Here is a 19,947-nt window from a genome sequence, read left to right on the forward strand (position 1 = left end):
AAAAGAAAAGAAACACTAAATACAAACTGTAAAATTAAGTAAGTAAAACAAAGCAAAATAAAAGGGCACATGTTAGAATGGGGACCCTGGGGTTACTGCTATATACCTGGCATGAACACCAGCTCTCCAAGGACTCACCTTGTAGGCAACACTGTTGGAGGAGTCGACGATGATAAACAGGGGTTTCCTTGTGAATGGATAGAGATCTCCAGGATGAAGGCTGCAGAAAAATAACAGTGAGGAATTTTATAACTGTATGGCCAAGTCTCAATAGATCATTTCTAAATCTTGACTTTTGTGAGTAATGTTGTAATGAATATGGGGTGCAGACATTTGGTTTAGATAGTGTACTAAGTGACATAATTTCATTTCCTTTAGATATAGACCATGAAATGGGTTACTGTTTTAAAGTCTATTTTTTGCTTCTTTGTAGTGTGTAGTATATGTGTGTTGGACATGATGGAGACCTGAGGTTAATGTAAGGAATCTTCTTAAATCACTTTTTACCTTATTATTTGAGGTAGTCTTTCAGTCAAACTCAGAGGTTGCTGAGATGTGTAGTCTGGCAAGCCAGCTTGCTGCTTGGATTTCCTCTCCTCCATTCCAGGCCAACACACACACCCAACAATTACATGGGTTCTGGTGATCCAAACTCTGGTTCTCTTGTTTGTGTGGCAAGGGCTTTAATTGTTGAGCTATCTCCCCAGCTATCTAGTTCAAATTTATTTATGTATTTATTTATTCATCTAGTCATTCATGTGGATAGATGAATGACTTTGCTATGTAGCCCACCCAGACTGTCTTGTACTTGTAAGTGCTAGGATCACGGGTATATGCCATTATACTTAGTCTATTTTAAATTTATTTACATTTATCTATCCGTCTGTCCGTCCGTCCGTCTGTCCATCCATCTACCTTGTGTGTGTGATCTCTTTCTTCCCCCACCCCCCACCCCACCACACACCTTCACCACAGTGCTGACGTGGAGGTCAGAGAACAACCTGTGGAGATTTAGTTCACTTCTAACCTGTAGGTGTAAGGGGTTGAACTCAGGTCAACAAGCTTAGTGGCAAGTGCACTCACCTGCTTAGCCATCTCACTGGCCCTGATTTTTAACTTTTAGAGGAAAACCCATACTGTTTTCCATAATAATTGTACCAATCCAATGATATTCTCACAACAGTCCTCAAGGGCCCTCTGCTCATATCCTTAACAACACTTGTGTTTTGCAACAACTATCCTAACAGATGCTAAGTATTAACTTCTCATGCTTTTAACTTGAATTTCTCAGATGACTGGTGATGCTGTGCATGTACTACTCATGTATGTGCGACATTTTCTAAAATAAATGATTTAAAACTAAGGTGAGCAACAGCACCACATGTGGCTTGGGGAAACTTTAGCTAAGGCATGAAGAATTTGAAATATGCACAGGCCTGGTCTCCTCCTTTATCCATTTTTCAGTATGAACAGTTGAACAGTTGATATTAAACATAAAGTATTATCCGACAAGCCAACTGTTCATTAAAAGGAGAATTTTCTCTTTCAGCTATAGAAATTCTAAAGATGGTTCTGTGCTAGAGAAAGAGCAAGCTTTCACACAAGAACACAAATAATTGCTATCAACAGTAGTCTATGGGAACCTGTCCAGTAGCAAAATGAAGTCTCCATTTCTCTTAATATTTAAGGAGTTTTAATCCCTAGAATAAAAAGAGATACTAGAATATGTACCAGTGCATTTCCTTGTGGGACTGATTTCGTTTGTGGATTGCATCTCCATTTATAATGTCCCGGTTACTATTAGTAAGTACACCTCCAAAGTCGTAAGGACCTAAAGAACAAAGAGAAGAAACCTAGAACTCAACTGGAGGGTAACACAGACTGATATGAAGCTCAGATGCAAGAGTACCAGTGAATCTCCCTTTGATACAAGTTCAAGATAAGCACAAAACATTTAAATAATCTTTAAATTTAACATTTACCATAACACAGTACTTTCATGATTTCTGCACATTGTCTACTTTAATGCTTTAAAAAAAAAATCACTTAATTATTTACCTGCTTTTCAAACAGAATACAATGAGAAACAAAATAAGAATCTACAGCCAGGAGTGGTGGCATGCCCCTTTAATCCCAGCATTTAGGAGGCAGAGGCAGGTGGACCTCTGTGCATTTGAGGCCAGCCTGGTCTACATGACATAGTGAGCTCCAGGACAGCCAGGGCTACACAGACAGACTCTGACAAAAACAAAACAAAACAAAAATAACAATCAAAAAGCAAACAAACAACCCAGCAGCAACAACAAAACCAAGAATCTAACAGCAGCCCATTAATTTGGGTGGTAAAAAGGGATGGAAACCTGGGATGTTTAAAATAACATTTACACTGCAAACAAAATTTCAGTCTCTGGTTTAACAAAAGTACCTTACAAAGAAAGCTGCTAACTGCAAACTGCAATCTCGCTCTCCCCTTTTCCCCCCTCCCTCTATCTATGGATTCAGGATTCAGGGCTCTCATTATGTCGCACAGGCTGGTCTTGAGCTCCTAAGTTTAAGTGATCCTCCTGCTTTAGCATCCTGAGTAACTGGCATTACAGGGATACACTATTGTACCTCATCCAGAAAATATAATTTTAAATTAACTACTAAATGTAAGACATAAAGAAAAATTAGAGGCTCAGCAATTAAGAGAACTGGTTGCTCTTCCAGAGGTCCTAAGTTCAATTCCCAGCAACCACATGGTGGCTCCCAACCATCCCTGATGAGATCTGTTGCCTGCTTCTGGTCTGCAGGCATAAATGCAGACAGAACACTATATACATAATAAATAAATAAATCTTAAAAAAAAAGAAAAATTAGAATCAAACTTGAAAATTCTGATTAACAAAACTTTATTTTTATGAAATATTCTGCCAAATTCCAGTACATGAAAAATCCATTTTTTTACTATTATATAAACCTCTTTAATTACGGTTTACATGTTAGCCTTTCCCCACTGGTCATAGAGTTAGCTAACCCTTGTCTAAGTTGAACAGTGACTATGGAATGTTCAGATAATCTCTGAGAAAGGATCATTCAGTTAATATCTATATTAATTACAAAAAGCAAAATAAGAGGTCAATACTCTAATTTAGACCCAGAATAGCTGCTTTAATAACAAGAGATACTTAAATATAAAGTGACTAACATTTAAATAAGAACTAAGGCAGTTGTTATTGTCTTCTCCCTCCCTTGTATCTGCCCGTTAGTATTCCACCACACCCCATTCCCTCACATCACATGTGGATTATAGCCCTTTAAAACATCATTGCAATGTAAAGACTACAGAGATTTGCCCTGTTTTATTTTCACAGTAACATTTCACTACTTTGTAGGTCATGCAAGGAAGATGGTGGGTCATGCATTTTATAAAGGAATGCCAATTCCAACAGACAGATGAGGAGGAAAATGTTGAAAATGTTAAACTATTTTTCTCCAAAGATGTAATTCCTTCATTTACATCTAAGTTGCTCATCTAGTCTGAACAGTTTCTGAGCTCATATGTTCTGACAGTTTTAGGTTTTATTCTGAAACAGCATCCCAATATTGCATGGACTGAATCCATAGTAACAAAATAAGAAGGATTGAAAATAAAATCGTAACAAGGACTTGAACTTTCACAGTTACAAAAGTACACTGATTTCTACTAAGACTTTCGGCCATAATGTTGCTTCTGACCAGATCCCCAAATGTATTAAAAGCTTACAATGATCAATGATGTCAAATAAATAGATTGGTAGATTCCATAGTCCTTTACAATGTCAAACATCAAACTGCATATGTATAAATCTACATATGATGGTTTTGATAAATTTGATAGCAAAGTATGAATTTGAACTATGTACTATTTCAGGATATTTGGACTTCAAGGAATAATAGTTGAATGTGGAGTTAAGCACACTCTTTTCAACACTGTCACTAAACAAGCAGAGCAGGTTTTAAATTTGGAAGCTTCTCTAGAAAGCTTGAGGTGGTCTCTGGGCTGTGGGCCACTGTCTTGTAGAAAATAGAGAGAATTCAAGCCCTGTTCACGGTGGGAGCATTCCTTTATTGTACCTTCACCATCAGAACGACCTGTGGGGAAAACGCCAGTGGCTGACAGGTAAATCAGAAGCACACTATTGGCAGGCAGCTCCTGAAATGAAAGAAAATCACACACAAAACCACAGACAGAAAAAACAATACAGTTTTATTTAAAGTTCAGGGCAGTTTAAGGTTGTAGGGAAAATGATGTCGTTTAATATACTACTGTTATTTCCAAGAGAATTATCTTATTCCCACTTGTTCCAACTTAAAATCATATGGTAAAGATTCACTATAATCTATACTGCATAACTGTTGCCCAAAGCTGTGAACACATTTTCTATTTGCAACTCCCCATCTGTTAGAGCATGTTCTCTGAAAACATGAAACAGAGAGAGAAAGATCTCCACTAGGGATAAAAAAAGGGCAAACTCCCCTCCACACCTTCCTCTATATAAATTTTGGGAAGATACCACCTAATTTTCATCACTCTTCTTTTTTTTTTTTTTAGGCTGTATGGAGTCCACACTGGCCTCAATTTTTCTGTGTACTGACAGATCCAGGTTGTCCTTGAACTTGCTACTGTGTGGTCCAAGAGGGTTTCAACTCCTGTCCAAATGTAGGATTATAGGCATTTACCACACACTTCTATCAGATATTAACAATGTCTCACTGAGCTGCCCGAGCACATGAATGCTACATATTCTGTTCTTATTTTCAGTTTGCATTCATTGAGTGTTAAGCCTAAAGTTGTTTAGTAATAAAAATCTGAAAGGGAGAGAATGATAATTAACCAATAGTCTCTGATCGATGGTAAAAAAAAAAAAATTACTGACATCATCAGCAACTACCATTCCCCAAACAGCAAGGGGGTCAGAATCACTACTGGAACAGCACTTGTCCATGCTCACAAATCACTAAACACTTTAAGTCAGGCTTCTGAAGAGTGACCATGTCCACCACGAGCACACTTTCCTCACTGCACAAGAAAGGACATACCTTAAAAGATGCTGCTAAGAAAGTATACAGCTGGCTGAAGGTTGGTTTGTAGAGCAGATACTTGTGGGGGTTTTCTCGTCTGGTGGGCTTGTCAGCTGATTCCTATGGTAACATACCCAAAATGATGCATAAGTAGTATGTGACAGCTGAGTTATCAGGGTCAACAGTTCCTATTCTTTTTTTTTTTTTTTATTTTTTTTATCAAATGTCCTCATAGTATTCTGTGTCTGTAATTGTGCTTATCAACTTTTCTGTCTTAGCAAGCACTCTTTTTGTTTGTCACAGGAACTCACTAGGTAGGCCAGGTAGGCTTCTAACTTGCAACAATTCTACTGTTTGGTCACCTAGTGTGCCTTACAGGTGTGAGGCACCCATGGCTGGCTTGAGAGAACTCTTTATTTACATGTGTAAGAGAAGAAGAAGCAGTAAGAGTTACCACTCTGGCAAATGTGGGCAGAAGGTCACCTGTATTCCTGGTTTATTCATCTGGGATGCTAAATTCATTGGCTCCCTCTCCAAAGCTTGCAACATCCGGAACATGTCAACAGTTAATTCACTGAATTTAACCTGAAAGAAAAATATTACCTGATCATTAACGTAATAAGCAGACTTCTGATCTTTTTTTGTTTTTTACATTTTTTCAAGACAGGGTTTCTCTGTGTAACCCTGGCCATCCTGGGACTAGCTCTGTAGACCAGACTGGCCTTGAACTTACAGAGATCCACTTGCCTCTGTCTCCCCAGTCCTGGGATTAAAGGTACGGGCCACTACCTCCCAGCTGAACTTCTGGTCTTGAATCACATTATTCTTGATTTTCAAGTATACTTAACAACAGCTGATTTTTAATATCTATCTATCAATTTTTAAAAGAGAAGTTATATCTTTCTCCCCTTCCCTTTCCTTCCTCTAAACCCATGTACCACCTGCCTTGTTCCTTCTTGAAATCATGGCCTCTTTTTCTTTAGCTGCTATTGGTGTATGTGTTTATGTATGTGCATCTAAACAGATAAATACAACCTGCTCAGTCCATTTAGTGCTACTTATATGTGTATGATTTCACAGCTGACCACTTGGTATTGGATAAACAATTAGGAAGTATACCCTGAGGAGGACTATTCTTCTAGAGTCAGCTTTCCTTAGTTGCCTGTTGTTCTTTGTCTATGGTGGGTTGGGATTTTTGTTTGTTTGAGATAGGTTCTTACCATGTTTACATGGCTGACCTGGAATCTGTTATGTAGACCACAATGGCCTTGAACTAAGAGCCTGCTTTTGCTTCCCAAGTGCTGGGATTAAAGGCGTATGTCACCATGCCCAGAGACAGCTCATATTTTATTCTTTTTTTTTTTTTTTGGTTTTTCGAGACAGGGTTTCTCTGTGTAGCTTTGCGCCTTTCCTGGAACTCGCTTTGGAGACCAGGCTGGCCTCGAACTCACAGAGATCCGCCTGCCTCTGCCTCCCGAGTGCTGGGATTAAAGGCGTGCGCCACCACCGCCCGGCCCATATTTTATTCTTGAACATTGAATTACAAGACTTTCAAAAGGCAAATGTGGCAAAAGAAATGTGTAGTGACACTACTATGCTCACTATCTGCTTTGTATAATTAACAGTGTTTAGGTTGCTCATAATGCATCAATTTCTTCAAATGGATTTTAAAGAGCAACAAAAGTTACAAAAACAGTCCTACAAAACATGGTAATATTTGCTTAAGCTGAGCTATGTCTGGGTTCATACTTTATAATCTCTTCAATGTTTGGCACTACACAGCATTTAAGAGTGCATCCTTCTTATGAGGCTAGAGAGATGGCTTAGCAGCACTGGCTCTTCGTCCAGAGGACCCGGGTTCAATTCCTAGCACCTACATGGCAGCTCACACCTGTCTGTAACTCCAGTTCCAAAGCTTCTGACACCCTTAAACAGACATACATGCAGGCAAAACAATGAACATTAAAAAAAAAAAAAAAAAAAAAAAAAAGTGCATCCTTCTCTATTTTCAATGACACATATGCAGAAGATCTTGGAACATGTGATGACAGAGCCAAGAGGAGAGGTTTATAAAGTATCTGCTTCTATAAAATAAAACAGAAATGTTTTAGGTAAGGTATTTGTTTACAAAGATTATTGACTGAAGTTTCAAAACTACCTCAGACCAGGTGTGGTGGCACATGCCTTTAAACCCAGACTTGGGAGGCAGAGGCAGGTAGATCTCTGAGAGTCTGAGGCCAGCCTGGTCTACAAAGAAAGTTCTAGGACAGCCAGGCTACACAGAGACCCTGTCTCTAAAATCAAAACAAAAATGTACCTCATTCATACATACATAGTACAGTGCTAGGGATCAGGCTTAGGGGCCTCATGCAGCTAGGCAAGTGCTCTACCATTAAGTCACACCCTAATCCCATTTAATATCTCTCTTAGCTGATCAGCAAAACTGTTTCTCCTCATCCAATATTTCAGAGAATGAAAAGAAATTAAAAATAAATTATCAATCAAAATCATTAATACAGGTATTTCTGAAAACATTTAACATTTCAACACACCACTGAATTTCCAAAACTTATAAAACTGCACAACAGCCCCAAACTGTTCATAACCCACCACCTCTACATGAGAACGAAACAAGTTCTAGATCAGAGCAAGGAGACAACAACCTGGCTTTCTGTCCTTTCATTGTCAAAGCGGAGGTAACTGAGAGCACTTTTCAGGACAAAACCAATGCTAGCAGCTTCACTCATTCTTTTTTCTATTTGTTTGGACAGGATGGCCTAAACACCTACTTCTGCCTTCCAAGGGCTGTGATTATAGGCATGTGCCACAACACTTAGCTTTTTTTGTGTTCTAAGGAACAAACTAAACAGTGCACAATTACAGTTTCTTATTTTCCTATTTCTGAAGTGGTCTGCTAGTTTGGTTATTCTTTTGTTTTTAAAGACAGGGTCTTGCTGGGCATGGTGGCACATGCCTTTAATCTCAGCACTTGAGAAGCAGAGGCAGGCTCAGTTCAAACATGCCCTTAATCTCAGCATTTGCAAGGCAAAGTTCAAGGCCAGCCTGGTCTACATAAAGAGTTCTAGGACAGCCAGAGCTACATAGTGAGCTTCAGTCTCAAAAATTAAAAAAAAAAAAAAAAAAAGAAAGAAAGCCTTGCTAGGGATCATTGCCCAGGCTGGCCTTAACTTACAGCAATACTCCTGTCTCTGCAATCCCAAGAGCTTCGATTATAGATGTGTGTCATCATATCGAACAGGGCTACCACTATTAAAACTTACTGTCATGTCAACAGAGCAAATACATTCTACACTTCAAGCCTTATTGGCCTTTGTCTAACCCTGAATGCCAGGCAGCACTGTTCTCAGTACTGGCTCAACTCCCTTCAGTTCTTCAGCTCCTTACACTCTATCCCTAACCTGTTTTTTTCTTTTGTATTTTTGTTTTTTTTTAAGAAAGGGTCTCGGGGGCTGGAGAGATGGCTCAGAGGTTAAGAGCACCGACTGCTCTTCCAGAGGTCCTGAGTTCAATTCCCAGCAACCACATGGTGGCTCACAACCATCTGTAATGAGATCTTGTGCCCTCTTCTGGCCTGCAGTCATACATGCTGTATACATAATAAATAAATAAATCTTTAAAAAAAAAAAAAAAGAAGAAAGAAAGAAAGAAAGAAAGAAAGAAAGAAAGAAAGAAAGAAAGAAAGAAAGAAAGGGTCTCTACAGCCAAAGGTGACTTCCTGCTCCACCTTACACAGTGCTGGGGTTACAGTTGTATGCCACCAGACCCCATTTTTGTAGCTTTGGGGCTGGAAGTCAGGGCTTTATGAGCAGATAGGCACTCTACCAATTGAGCAACATCTCAGCCCTCACTAGCACTTTAATTATTATCTAATTCTTAACAGGTGGATTTTTTTCCTAGGCCAAACCATGGAAACAAGGTCACCCAAGGAACAGCTTATAGCATATATACAGCTGTACAATAAGGCAAAATATAAAGGTCACTTTTCTTTCCTTCCATGTGCCATGACGTATCAATGCTATGAGCTGTACCTTCTAAGTATCTGTGGAAACCAGCCTTGCAGATCTATTATTACCTCTGTTCCTGTAGCACAAGGAAATAGTACCACTCACTGAGATTTCTGTGAGTTTCCTAATTTCTTGCCAACTCCATTGTGTCTTCATTCTACTCTGTACAATTACAACCAAGACGATCCTCTCCAGGGGAGGTGGGTGAACAGCAGCAAAGTATGTTGTTGTGTCTACATTTGTCTATATGTACATAAGTGAGTGTCATAATGAAACCTATTACTTTGTCTGACAATGAAAACCTAAAAAACAATAAATAATAAAAGTTAATGAAAAACTACCTTCTCAAAATGCAGCCTTCACCAGCTCCTGTCCTTGCCCTGGGCCTTTGCTATTTCCTGTGACTTAGGAAAAGACAACCTTCCTGGCTTTTTCCTGTGCTTCTTGTTCTCTCCATACCCACTCTCCCAAGTGCGGCCTTCTATCAGTGTCTCATCTTCGTAGGCCACCAGGCTCAAACAGTAACACAGCTGTTACTACTGCTTGGCATGCTTACTCTGGACAACTTCTTACTCTCTAGTAAAGTATGTAACCAAAGTACTTTCTCAGAAAACACCCCATCATCTCTCCAACTAGCTCAAATCCCCTGATACCAGACATCAGAACAGCACACCTCCTTTCCCACATCTGCTGAAATTATATTATCTAAGTAGTTATTTTGTTAATAATTGTTTTTACAGGTGAACAGGAAGATTCACCAGTGAAAGCACTTTGTCTTTTTTTTTTTTGGTTTTTCGAGACAGGGTTTCTCTGTATAACTTTGCGCCTTTCCTGGAACTCGCTTTGGAGACCAGGCTGGCCTTGAACTCACAGAGATCCGCCTGCCTCTGCCTCCCAGTGCTGGGATTAAAGGCGTGTGCCACCACCGCCCGGCTTTGTCTTTTTTGATACATACAAACACACATACACACACACACACACACACCCACCCCTGGAGATGTGACTGATGCTTCATAAATACTGACTGGGCTGGAGATGTAGCTCAGTGGTAAATTAATAAACTAATAAGCATCTTCCTATGTCATTAAAAATTCTTTCTCAATAATGTCAAAGTCAATATTATATATCCGAACATGGTATAATGGATTTAACCATTCCTCACAGATATTAGGGATTTTACAAGGGAAAAATCCCATGATGCACAAAATTAACCTTTACAAAGTGAATTTTAAGGATAATTCCTTCACAGTTCTTTACCTGATTATTACAATTACCAATAATGAGTGCATCAGCTAGAGACAACTGTCCCACAATCATGCCTTGCTCCAGCAATGGAGCTCCTGTTTCAGCGAGGCGATTGGATGTGATAACAATGGTGTTATCATCATTTAATACCATCACAGGGTCCGCCTGAAGAAAAAAGAAGCACATTAAGGACAACACAGAATATCACTGTTATTTGTTCTTCTCAGAGTCACATATACACCATAAACACACAACACAGTCATTTCCCTACCTGTGATTGTGACAACCTTTCTCTCAAGAAATTACCTCAATAGGCTGGGCATGGTAGAGCACGCCTTTAATCTCAGCACTTGGGAGGCAGAGGCAGGTAGATCTCTGAGTTTGAGGCCAGTGTGGTCTATAAAGCGAGTTCCAGGATAGTCAGGGCTGTTATACAGAGAAACCCTGTCTTAAAAACAAAACAAAACAAAACAACAACAACAACAAAAAAAAAACCAAAAAAGAAAAAGAAAATAAAGAAATTACCTCAATAAATGCTGCCACCTCTTGAAGCACCAGGTTCCACTCTACTTGATCTTCAGTATTAAAGCGATGAGTATAATCTTCAATTTCATCAGACAATTCCTGGTATTACAAATACCACAAAGAAAAGGGGTTGTTAAAAATCTCTATAAAAAGGCAAGTGAGATGGCCCAGCAGGTAAATGTCCCTGCCACCCAGCCTAACAACCTGAGTTCAATCCATGGAACCCAAGTAGTAAAATGAGAACCAATTCCTACATGTTGTCCTCTGACCTGATGCCTATGTATTATTATGCTTGCGTATACACTCACACACAATAAATAAATGACAAAAAATTTTAATTTTGACAGCTCCACCCCAGGTCTACCTGGGGTGGAAAGAATTACACCCATGAGCCCACCACCTCTGGCGCTGGGCACCATTATGATGAGTGGCAAAATGGGAGAGAGACTGTGGGGCAGTACAATTTATGTGCAGGGGACAGAGGCAGATCTGAGGAGGACAGGGTGGTGAGAGATGGGCTGAGGTAGATGCCCTGCTTGCTAACCAGGGTCATGGTGATGTCTCAGCCTGGAATGCAGCCAAGGGCCATGACTTGGTCTGTGACCCTAATACAGCTGTGGGGGTCTGTGTTGAGTCCGAGGCTCCTGATAGCACTGAGGGCCCTGTGGATGCTGGAGTCTGGACCACTACTTGTGACTAAGCTGATGTCCAAGAGATGTGCACCATCATGGGGGATCATGCTGATCCAGGATCAGTTTGCCGCCAAGCCTCAAGATTGAGTCAGGAAGACTGTCAATTTTACAGATAGCTTGGGTTACATAATGAGTTCCAGGGCAGCAAGGACTGTCTCTGTCTCCCAAGTGCTGGGATTAAAAATATGCAGTACCATACCTGGCTGGGTTATAGCTATTTTAAAATACATTTAGGCCGGGCGGTGGTGGTGCACGCCTTTAATCCCAGCACTTGGGAGGCAGAGGCAGGCCGATCTTTTTGAGTTCAAGGCCAGCCTGGTCTATAGAGTGAGATCCAGGAAAGGCACAAAGCTACACAGAGAAACCCTGTCTCGAAAAACCAAAAAAAAAAAAAAAATACTAAAAAATACATTTATAATCTCAGCACTAGAGAGACTGATTCACAGGAATTACAAATCCAAGACTAGCCTGAGTTATATACCAAGACACTGTTTCATTAAAAAAAAAAAAAAAAAAAAAGCCTATTTACCTTTACCAGATCTTTCACAACATCCATTTTGTTAAGAAGAAGACAAACTACTATAAATCTTGCATAGTATCGGAGTTTCTTAACAACCAACTCAGGCCTACAGTTAACAAAAGAGAAATCAATCATTATATTAAAATGGAAAACATGCTGTTTTGACTTCTGGGTGTCTTTTAAAACTTCATCATTTTCAGAACAGAGATAAAAATTTCCACATAAAACCACACAGCCTTAGCTTGGCAGGGTAGCACAAGCTTGTAATTTCATAACTCAGCAGTAGAGGCAGGAAGAGTTCAAGGTCAAGTATTGAGTGCAAGGCAACTTGGGGTACACGAGATCATGTCTCAAAATCAAAACCCGATAGCCTTTTAAATACATTTTAACACACTGATTGAGTCATCATTTTATATTCGCTCATTCTACAAGCATCTACAGAGAATTTAAGTGTATAAGAAACAATGCCATGATGGGGCTGGAGAGATGGCTCAGCATGAGAGAACTCGTTTCTCTTGCAGAGGATCTAGGTTCAATCCCCAGCACCTATATGGTTCACAATAATCTGTAACTTCAGTTCTAGGGGAGCCACCCTCTTCTGACCTCCTTGACGAAGTGTACATACACACACGCAGGCAAACACTCATACATATAAAATAAAAATTTAAAATCTAAAACGATAAGAAACAGCTGGGTGGTGGGGGATGCTTTTAATCCCAGCACTTGGGAGGCAGAAGCAGACAGATCTCTGAGTTCGAGGCCAGTCTGGTCTACAGATTGAGTTCCAGGACAGCCAGGGGTACACAGAGAAGCCCTGTCTTGAAAAATAAAAAAAACCAACAAAACAGAACAAAAAACAAACAAACAAACAAACAAACAAAAAAACCCAAAAAAGAAAGAAAAAGAAACAGTGCCATGATGCTAAAGGACAATGATTAAAAACAGAAACGAAAAATCTCTACTTCATAGACTTACAGATGGAGTAGTAATTAAAATATAGATGAGTTAAGTGAATAAACAAAACAGTGGAATAAATATGATCACAAAAATAAATAAATAGCTGGGCGGTGGTGGTGCATGCCTTTAATCCCAGCACTCGGGAGGCAGAGGCAGGCGGATCTTTGTGAGTTCGAGGCCAGCCTGGTCTACAGAGTGAGATCTAGGAAAGGCACAAAACTACACAGAGAAACCCTGTCTCAAAAAACCAAAAATAAATAAAACAAACAAACAAATAAATAAATGAAAGATGAGTCCTACTCTGATTTTAATCTGACATGATCCCACTAGCTCCTATTATTGAATACTTGGTCCCCAGATATTGGTGGGTTTGGAAGGCTCTAGGAAGTAGGTTTTTGGGGGCTGTGAGTAGGTCTCTAGGGTCACTGGACAGGCCTCACTTCTGTCTCCCGCCTCTACTCCTTGCCTGTCAACTCAAAGTAACAAATTGCCTCCCAGTCCTGTTGTACCATCCATATTCAAGCAGTTTCCACCACCAGGTTTTCCCTGCCATGATTAACTATAACTGCACAGTAACAAGAAAAATAATGATATAAGCTCACAGGGTTGGATCCTGGTTGGAAAAGGTCTTCCTAAAGAAGAGAGTAAACTTTTAGGACTAAAGGAAGAAAATTCTGTCTTTGTTTTGAAACCTCATTTTTTTCTGATATTAATACAACCTTTTTATTAATACAAGCCTTTTCAGTGCTTCCTGTTTATATGAATGTCTATTTAGACTGTCTTCTTATTTAAGTGTATCTTTTGTAAATAGCATATAGTGAAGTTTTCTTCACTTGTGATCCACTTTCCACTAAGATGATACTGTCTTCTTGTGTCTGATGTACATATGCCATATACAATGAACGTTGAATTTATTTTATGCTGGACATGGTAGTATATGCCTTTAATCCAGCACTCTGGAGGCAGAGGCAGGCAGACTTCTATGAGTTTGAGGCCAGCCTGGTCTACAGAGAGAGTTCTAGGGCAGCCAGCACTGTGTAGTGAAACCATGTCTGGAAAAAATAAAACAAAACTTATTTTATGTTTATGAGTTTTTTCTTATATGTATGTCTGTGTACCATGTATATGCCTAGTACATGAAAAAAATAAGAAGAGGGCATTGGAACCCCTAAAACTGGAGTTAGGGATAGTTGTGAGCAAGCATGTGGGTGGGAGGAATTAAATCTTTAAATGCAATAAAACCCTGCAGCAGATCCCATTTCTTCTCTAGCTGCACCCTCATCTGACTGCTGCCAGTCAGCCTTGTCCCAGTGTCTACAACCTCATTAGAATACCATCTTCAGATAGTACCTCACACACACCTTGCCCTGCCTTTTCCCAAGCACTTGTCAAGGTCTCTTGTGTATGGCAAGTATTCAACATACTTCTGGGAATCCATGAATTCTATAAGACTCCATGAAGCAAATAGTGTTGGTCAATTGGGCAAGGTAGCCCAAACAGTATTGTGCTTTTGTATTTTGGGACTTTTTTGAGACAGTTTCACTATGTAGACCTACCAACCTACAACACACAGAGCTCCACCTGCCTCTGCCTCTCAAGGGCTGGGACTAATGACATTTGTCACACTTCACAGCAGTGGGTTTAAAAAAGAAAATTCAAAGAAAACTAGCAGTCTTTTCTCTGGTCGAATGTAACAGTTGTCAATAGGCTTTTGAAGACATATGAGTAAAGACTACATGGGCTAGAAATAACAAAGACATTAGTTAAGCCTGTCTTTAGAATCCTTTCTTCCCTATGAAACCTGTGCAACCTATATCTGTCATAAAGAAATAGCCTCACTGACAAGATGGCTCAGTGGATAAAGGTAGTTGCCCAAAGACCTGAGCTGGACCTGTAGTTGAAGTAGAGAATGACTCCTCCTACAAGTTGTCCTCTTACCTTTTCATGTGCACATGGACACACATACACAGAGTAATAAAAGGAAAAGTATTTTTTTTGCACCATTTCCACATGGACTGAAATGTTGAATGTCTTGTCACCTTTCTGAAAGCACAGCTGACACATACCTGTCCTCTTTATTAACTTGAGAGTAGTATGATCTCTGTCTGATCGCAGAGTAGAAAGAGAAAGCCTCATTCAGATAGCTGGTCTCAGATGTTCGTAAACTATAAGAAAAAAATTTAAATATGACCCAAACTGGATGTATTCCTCATGAGACACACTTGTTCCAGATTGTCCTACTCTGCACAGAAGGATGCGGATGTCCTAACTCTGAGTCAACAAAGTATTACTAATATTGTCTTTCAATTGTGTAGTAACAACAGCAACAATAAAATATTTCCTGCTCCTAAACTTTTTGAAAGCCAACCAAAGCACATGTCATTCTCATTCTACAAAAGGACAGCATTCTCCTTGAGTATATCTGCTCTCAGGTCTAGACCTTCTATAACCTCTCCCTAAACAGCCATTACTTGAATTTTGGCCCATTTCTTTTAGCTTTTCCCTCCTTACTAACCCAGACTACTCTTTGAGGGATGATAATGAGCTATGTAGTCTGTTTAGCATGTCTAATTTAATAAGAAACTTTCAAAAGTAATTTACTTTAAAAAATTTACTTAATGCCTTGACAATTTTACATGTGCGTTGCATTTGTTTAATGATGCAAAGATGTGTTGCATTCTTTTATGTTGCAATTGTTTAACTCTGTGAAGCCGTGTTACTGTACCTTTCTAAAACACCTGATTGGTTTAATAAAGAGCTGAACAGCCAATAGCAAGGCAGGAGGGAAGGATAGGTGGGGCTGGCAAAGAGAAAAAAATAGGAGGAGAAATTTGGGGAGAGGGAGATCAAAGAGTGAATAATGAAGAGGCCAGTCACTCACCACACAGCCAGACATGGAATAAGAAGAAAAGAAAAGATATACAGAAATAAAGAAAGGTAAAAGCCCAGAGGCAAAAGGTAGATGGGATAATTTAAGTTAAGAAAAGCTGGCAAGAAATAAGCCAAGCTAAAGCCGGGCATTCATAAGTAATAATAAGCCTCTGTGTGTATTTATTTGGGAGATGGGTGGCAGGCCCCCAGAGAGTAAAGAGTAAAGATTAAAATAAACAACAATTCTGGTTACTCTTTCCTCTCTCTCACCTTACTATTCTCATTAAGTCTTATTTCTTCCTGTCTCTTTCCCAGATTCATGACATGGTTTTGTTGTGTGACCCATTTAGTTTAACCAGGGCCATTTATACAACCATTAGATAGGGACTATCTCTTGGAGCCTGGTGAGGTTACCAGTAAGTACACAACTGCAGTACTGATCGACTATCAGTGGGAAATGGCTCAGTATTGAGTAGAGCTCCCTGACTTTTCCATCAAGGTTGGGCTGCTAATGGGCCCTTTAAGTGCAGATCCAGTGTAGACATCTGTAGGTGTTGAGGGTTCATGATTACAATGGCTGTGTCTTGTCTAGAAGATGGCATGTCCCAGCCCCTCTCCCTATCTACAGGCTAGTACTATCTTTCTGTCCCCTCTTCCATAATTCCTGTTCCCTGAGTCTTGGAGGGATGGCATACATGTCTTCTCCAAGGATGAACACTCCAACAGTCACTTATTCTCAGCACTATAACGAGATTTTAAGATCTTGCAAAGAGGGATTTTAGTGGTGGGCACTCTGAGTGCCATGTCAACATTAGGAAAATGAGGGCTTTTCTTATCTTTTTGTTTTGTTTTATAGACAGGGTTTCTCTGTGTAGTTCTGGCTGTCTTGGAACTCACTCTGTAGACTAGGCTAGGCCTCCAGCTCACAGAGATCTCCTACCTGAGATTAAAGGTGTGTCCCTAGCTTTTTTTTTTAAGCTTTTAAATTCTAAAAGACCCAAGTCTTTTGTTACTGATGTTACTTTGTGTTGAGATTTATATTTGTAAAAGGAGATCTCTTCTTTCCTTCCTCAAAGGTAGGACTACACAGATGTTACTATTCTAAGGATGCAAACAACTGTCAATTTACCTCATAGAACCTTTCAAACATAGCCAACTAGGATGAGTGTTTAAAGAATTCTGTGAACATTCAAACATACATGCTATATGTCTCTTCACACCATCAAGACTTAAAAAGTTCTAAGAATAATACATCTATTTAGTATTCATCATTAAAAAACCAAGATCAAATTCTCCAGGTCTGACCAAATGAGTTACTGAAGAGAACACCTGACACAAACAACACTGCTTGAATTATACAAGGCCATTGCATGGTGCCTCTTGATCCATTTGGCCTCAACAAAATTCCGTACATAACTCACTGTCCTCTCTCCTACATATTCTGTTTTAGCCAAAGAAACACTTTCTTCTTTCCATGCATAATTCACTTACTAATAGTGGTAATACAGCTGCCCAATCTTGGAAGCAATTTCCCCTATTTGCCACCGCTTCAAGCCATACCGATTATCCAATACTTGTCTGGATAGGAGACAAAAAATAGAAATAACAAAATATAAATTTCAAAAAGAACCAGTTCTGTAAATTCAATGATAAAATATCATCCAATTTGCACAGCTTATGAATTATAAGATTTCAACATAATCATTCAGCTACATTAAAAAATGTTCATTGATTTATGTTATGTCTTTGTGTGCATATGTATATACAATCTGTGCATACATATTTGTGCATGAGCAAGTAATTGTGTGAGTGCAGGTGTTTATGCCACAGCTCAAGTGTGGCAGTCAGATGATAACCTCTCACCTTCTTGGTCACCACTGTACACGAAGGCTAGCTGGGGATTCTTCTGTCTTTGCTTCCCATCTCACCACATGATTATAAGACAAACACTTTACCTACTAATTCATCTCTCCAGCCTCAATTGTTTTTGGGGACACGATTTCATGTAGCCAAGACTGGCCTATCTGTGTAGCTGAGGATGACCACGAACTCTTGATCCTATTTCCACCTCCTAAGTACTAGAATTATAGGTGTGCACCATCACACCCAGCTAAAAAAATATTTATTAAATGTCTACTGAAGCCAGGTCACACCCAGGTAAAAAAAATATTTATTAAATGTCTACTGAAGCCAGGTGTGGTGGCACACACCTTTAATCCTAGCACTGGGAGGCAGAGGCAGGCAGACCTCTGTGAGTTTCAGCCAGCCAGGTCTACAGAGAGTCCCAGGACAGCCAGGGGTACACAGAGAAACCCTATCTTGGGAAAAAAAAGTCTACTGAAAATCTGTTGCAATGGTACACATTTATAATCCCACTACTCAGTAGGCTAAAGCAAAAGTTAGTTGTGAGGTGGTTGAGGCAAGAGGACTGATATGAGTTTCAGGCCAGCCCTGAGTTCTCAGTGGGTTTGTAGGCCAACATGGATAATGAAGTGAGACCCAATATCAAAAGAAGAAAGAAAGAAAGAAAGAAAGAAAGAAAGAAAGAAAGAAAGAAAGAAAGAAAGAAGAAAAAACAAGGTAGTCTGAGTTATCTATACTTTCACCAGGCCTAGGGAAGCACATCTTTAAAAGTAGCACTTGGGAGACAGAGGAAGATGGATCTCAGTGAGACCAGCTTGAGACCAGGCTGGTCTACAGAGTTCCAGGCCAGCCAGGGCTACATAGTAAGATCCCATCTCAAAAAAAGAAAAGATGTAACACTTTCTTCCCAAACAGTATGGACAGCTAACCACTCACATTTCAGAATGTGTTTTAGAATGAAACCACAGATCATCTTCCCAGGTACAAGTAGGAGTAGACCCTTCCATACAACATGGTCATTAAAAATCAGAGAACACATTAAAAATCTTAAACAGAAAAAAAAATTTTCATTTGGGACATACAGATGTATTACTCTACACTTGATCTTAAACAAAAGGTCAAGAAGCACTGAAATATGTTATTTTAAAAGCTCCAAACTCAGCTGGCAAGATGAGTCAATCTGCTGAACCCACACAGTGGAAGGCAAGATCTGATTCTAGCAAGTAATCCTCTGACCTACACACACACACACACACACACACACACACACACACACACACACACTCTATGTAAACCAAAAATAAAGAACAAAACAAAACGCTAGATTTGTTCATGGTCAGAACTATAGCTAATATATAATTATACAATGCACCTTTACTCGCTTTAGCTATGAAACTCTTTACCGATGCTGTTGCTGGAATTTCCAGAGTTTTGTGTAAACATCAAATGTTCTTCCAAAGTAGGACTGCCACTGCTTCTGTCCATACTGCGGCAAATCTCTGTAAAAATAAAGTGTGTGTTCACTTTAAATTTTTGGAAATTGTGTCTTGTGATGATATAAACTGTATCAATTAAAGTATTTACACTCAGGTTTTCTCTGTTAAGCCAAGTTCCAATTTTTTGAAGCAAAAATAATTCTAGGGACTAGAACACATGTTTTCCTAGTCTTGCACTAAGTTACAGTTCATCTTAGTGTCCTCTGCACATACTTCTCCCATTGGACACAATCATATCTTCACTGGCAGGTGATATACTTACGGGTACTGCTGATTTCCAATGTTTATGTTTAGCTAAGACAGCAGCAATCTGGAAACACTGCTTTAGGAAATACAGCCATAACTCGAAGTGGGTGTGTAGTTGGTGCTATTCTACTTCTTAGAAGAAAAATACATGTCCTTAAGTCTGCTGACCTGTGGTATCTGCCTTGGAGAAACAAATACTCCCTACTGTATGAACATTGGGCCTAATCATATTATCTTGTTTGGGGCAAAGAATAAAATTGTAGTTATTCCATTTTCACTTCACCATCTGATCTAAAACTGACTACTCTATAGCTTGCAAGACAGAGAAGAGATATTTAATGAATTCAGAGAGCTGCAGACAACTCACAGGTAACCTGGGAGTTAGAAATAAATTCCCATTGTAGTAAGGCATGAAAATTTGGGGACATTTGTTATAGCAACAGTATGTAAGAAAAGAGTGTAAA

The 19,947-nt window shown here is 39.4% G+C and overlaps 1 protein-coding gene across 5 annotated transcripts in view; it reads right to left on the reverse strand.

Moving 5' to 3' along the window:
- Scai (suppressor of cancer cell invasion) overlaps positions 1 to 19,947 on the reverse strand; it is a 98,048-nt gene that overhangs the window by 18,500 nt on the left and 59,601 nt on the right. For all 5 annotated transcript variants that reach the window (XR_009378721.1, XM_059260240.1, XM_059260241.1 and 2 more), the window contains 11 exons: positions 19,145 to 19,240; positions 17,370 to 17,456; positions 15,074 to 15,172; positions 12,060 to 12,156; positions 10,839 to 10,937; positions 10,326 to 10,478; positions 5,527 to 5,628; positions 5,062 to 5,163; positions 4,096 to 4,174; positions 1,732 to 1,831; positions 139 to 220 (listed from right to left, as the gene is read on the reverse strand). Coding sequence is in view for 4 of the 5 variants with exons in the window: in XM_059260240.1 (XP_059116223.1) it covers positions 139 to 220; positions 1,732 to 1,831; positions 4,096 to 4,174; positions 5,062 to 5,163; positions 5,527 to 5,628; positions 10,326 to 10,478; positions 10,839 to 10,937; positions 12,060 to 12,156; positions 15,074 to 15,172; positions 17,370 to 17,456; positions 19,145 to 19,240 (1,096 nt within the window). In the remaining variant the exon portion in view is untranslated. The remainder of the gene's footprint in view (positions 1 to 138; positions 221 to 1,731; positions 1,832 to 4,095; positions 4,175 to 5,061; positions 5,164 to 5,526; positions 5,629 to 10,325; positions 10,479 to 10,838; positions 10,938 to 12,059; positions 12,157 to 15,073; positions 15,173 to 17,369; positions 17,457 to 19,144; positions 19,241 to 19,947) is intronic.

The sequence above is a fragment of the Peromyscus eremicus genome, chromosome 4, assembly GCF_949786415.1.
Source record: "Peromyscus eremicus chromosome 4, PerEre_H2_v1, whole genome shotgun sequence".
In the NCBI taxonomy this organism is placed as follows: Eukaryota; Metazoa; Chordata; class Mammalia; order Rodentia; family Cricetidae; genus Peromyscus; species Peromyscus eremicus.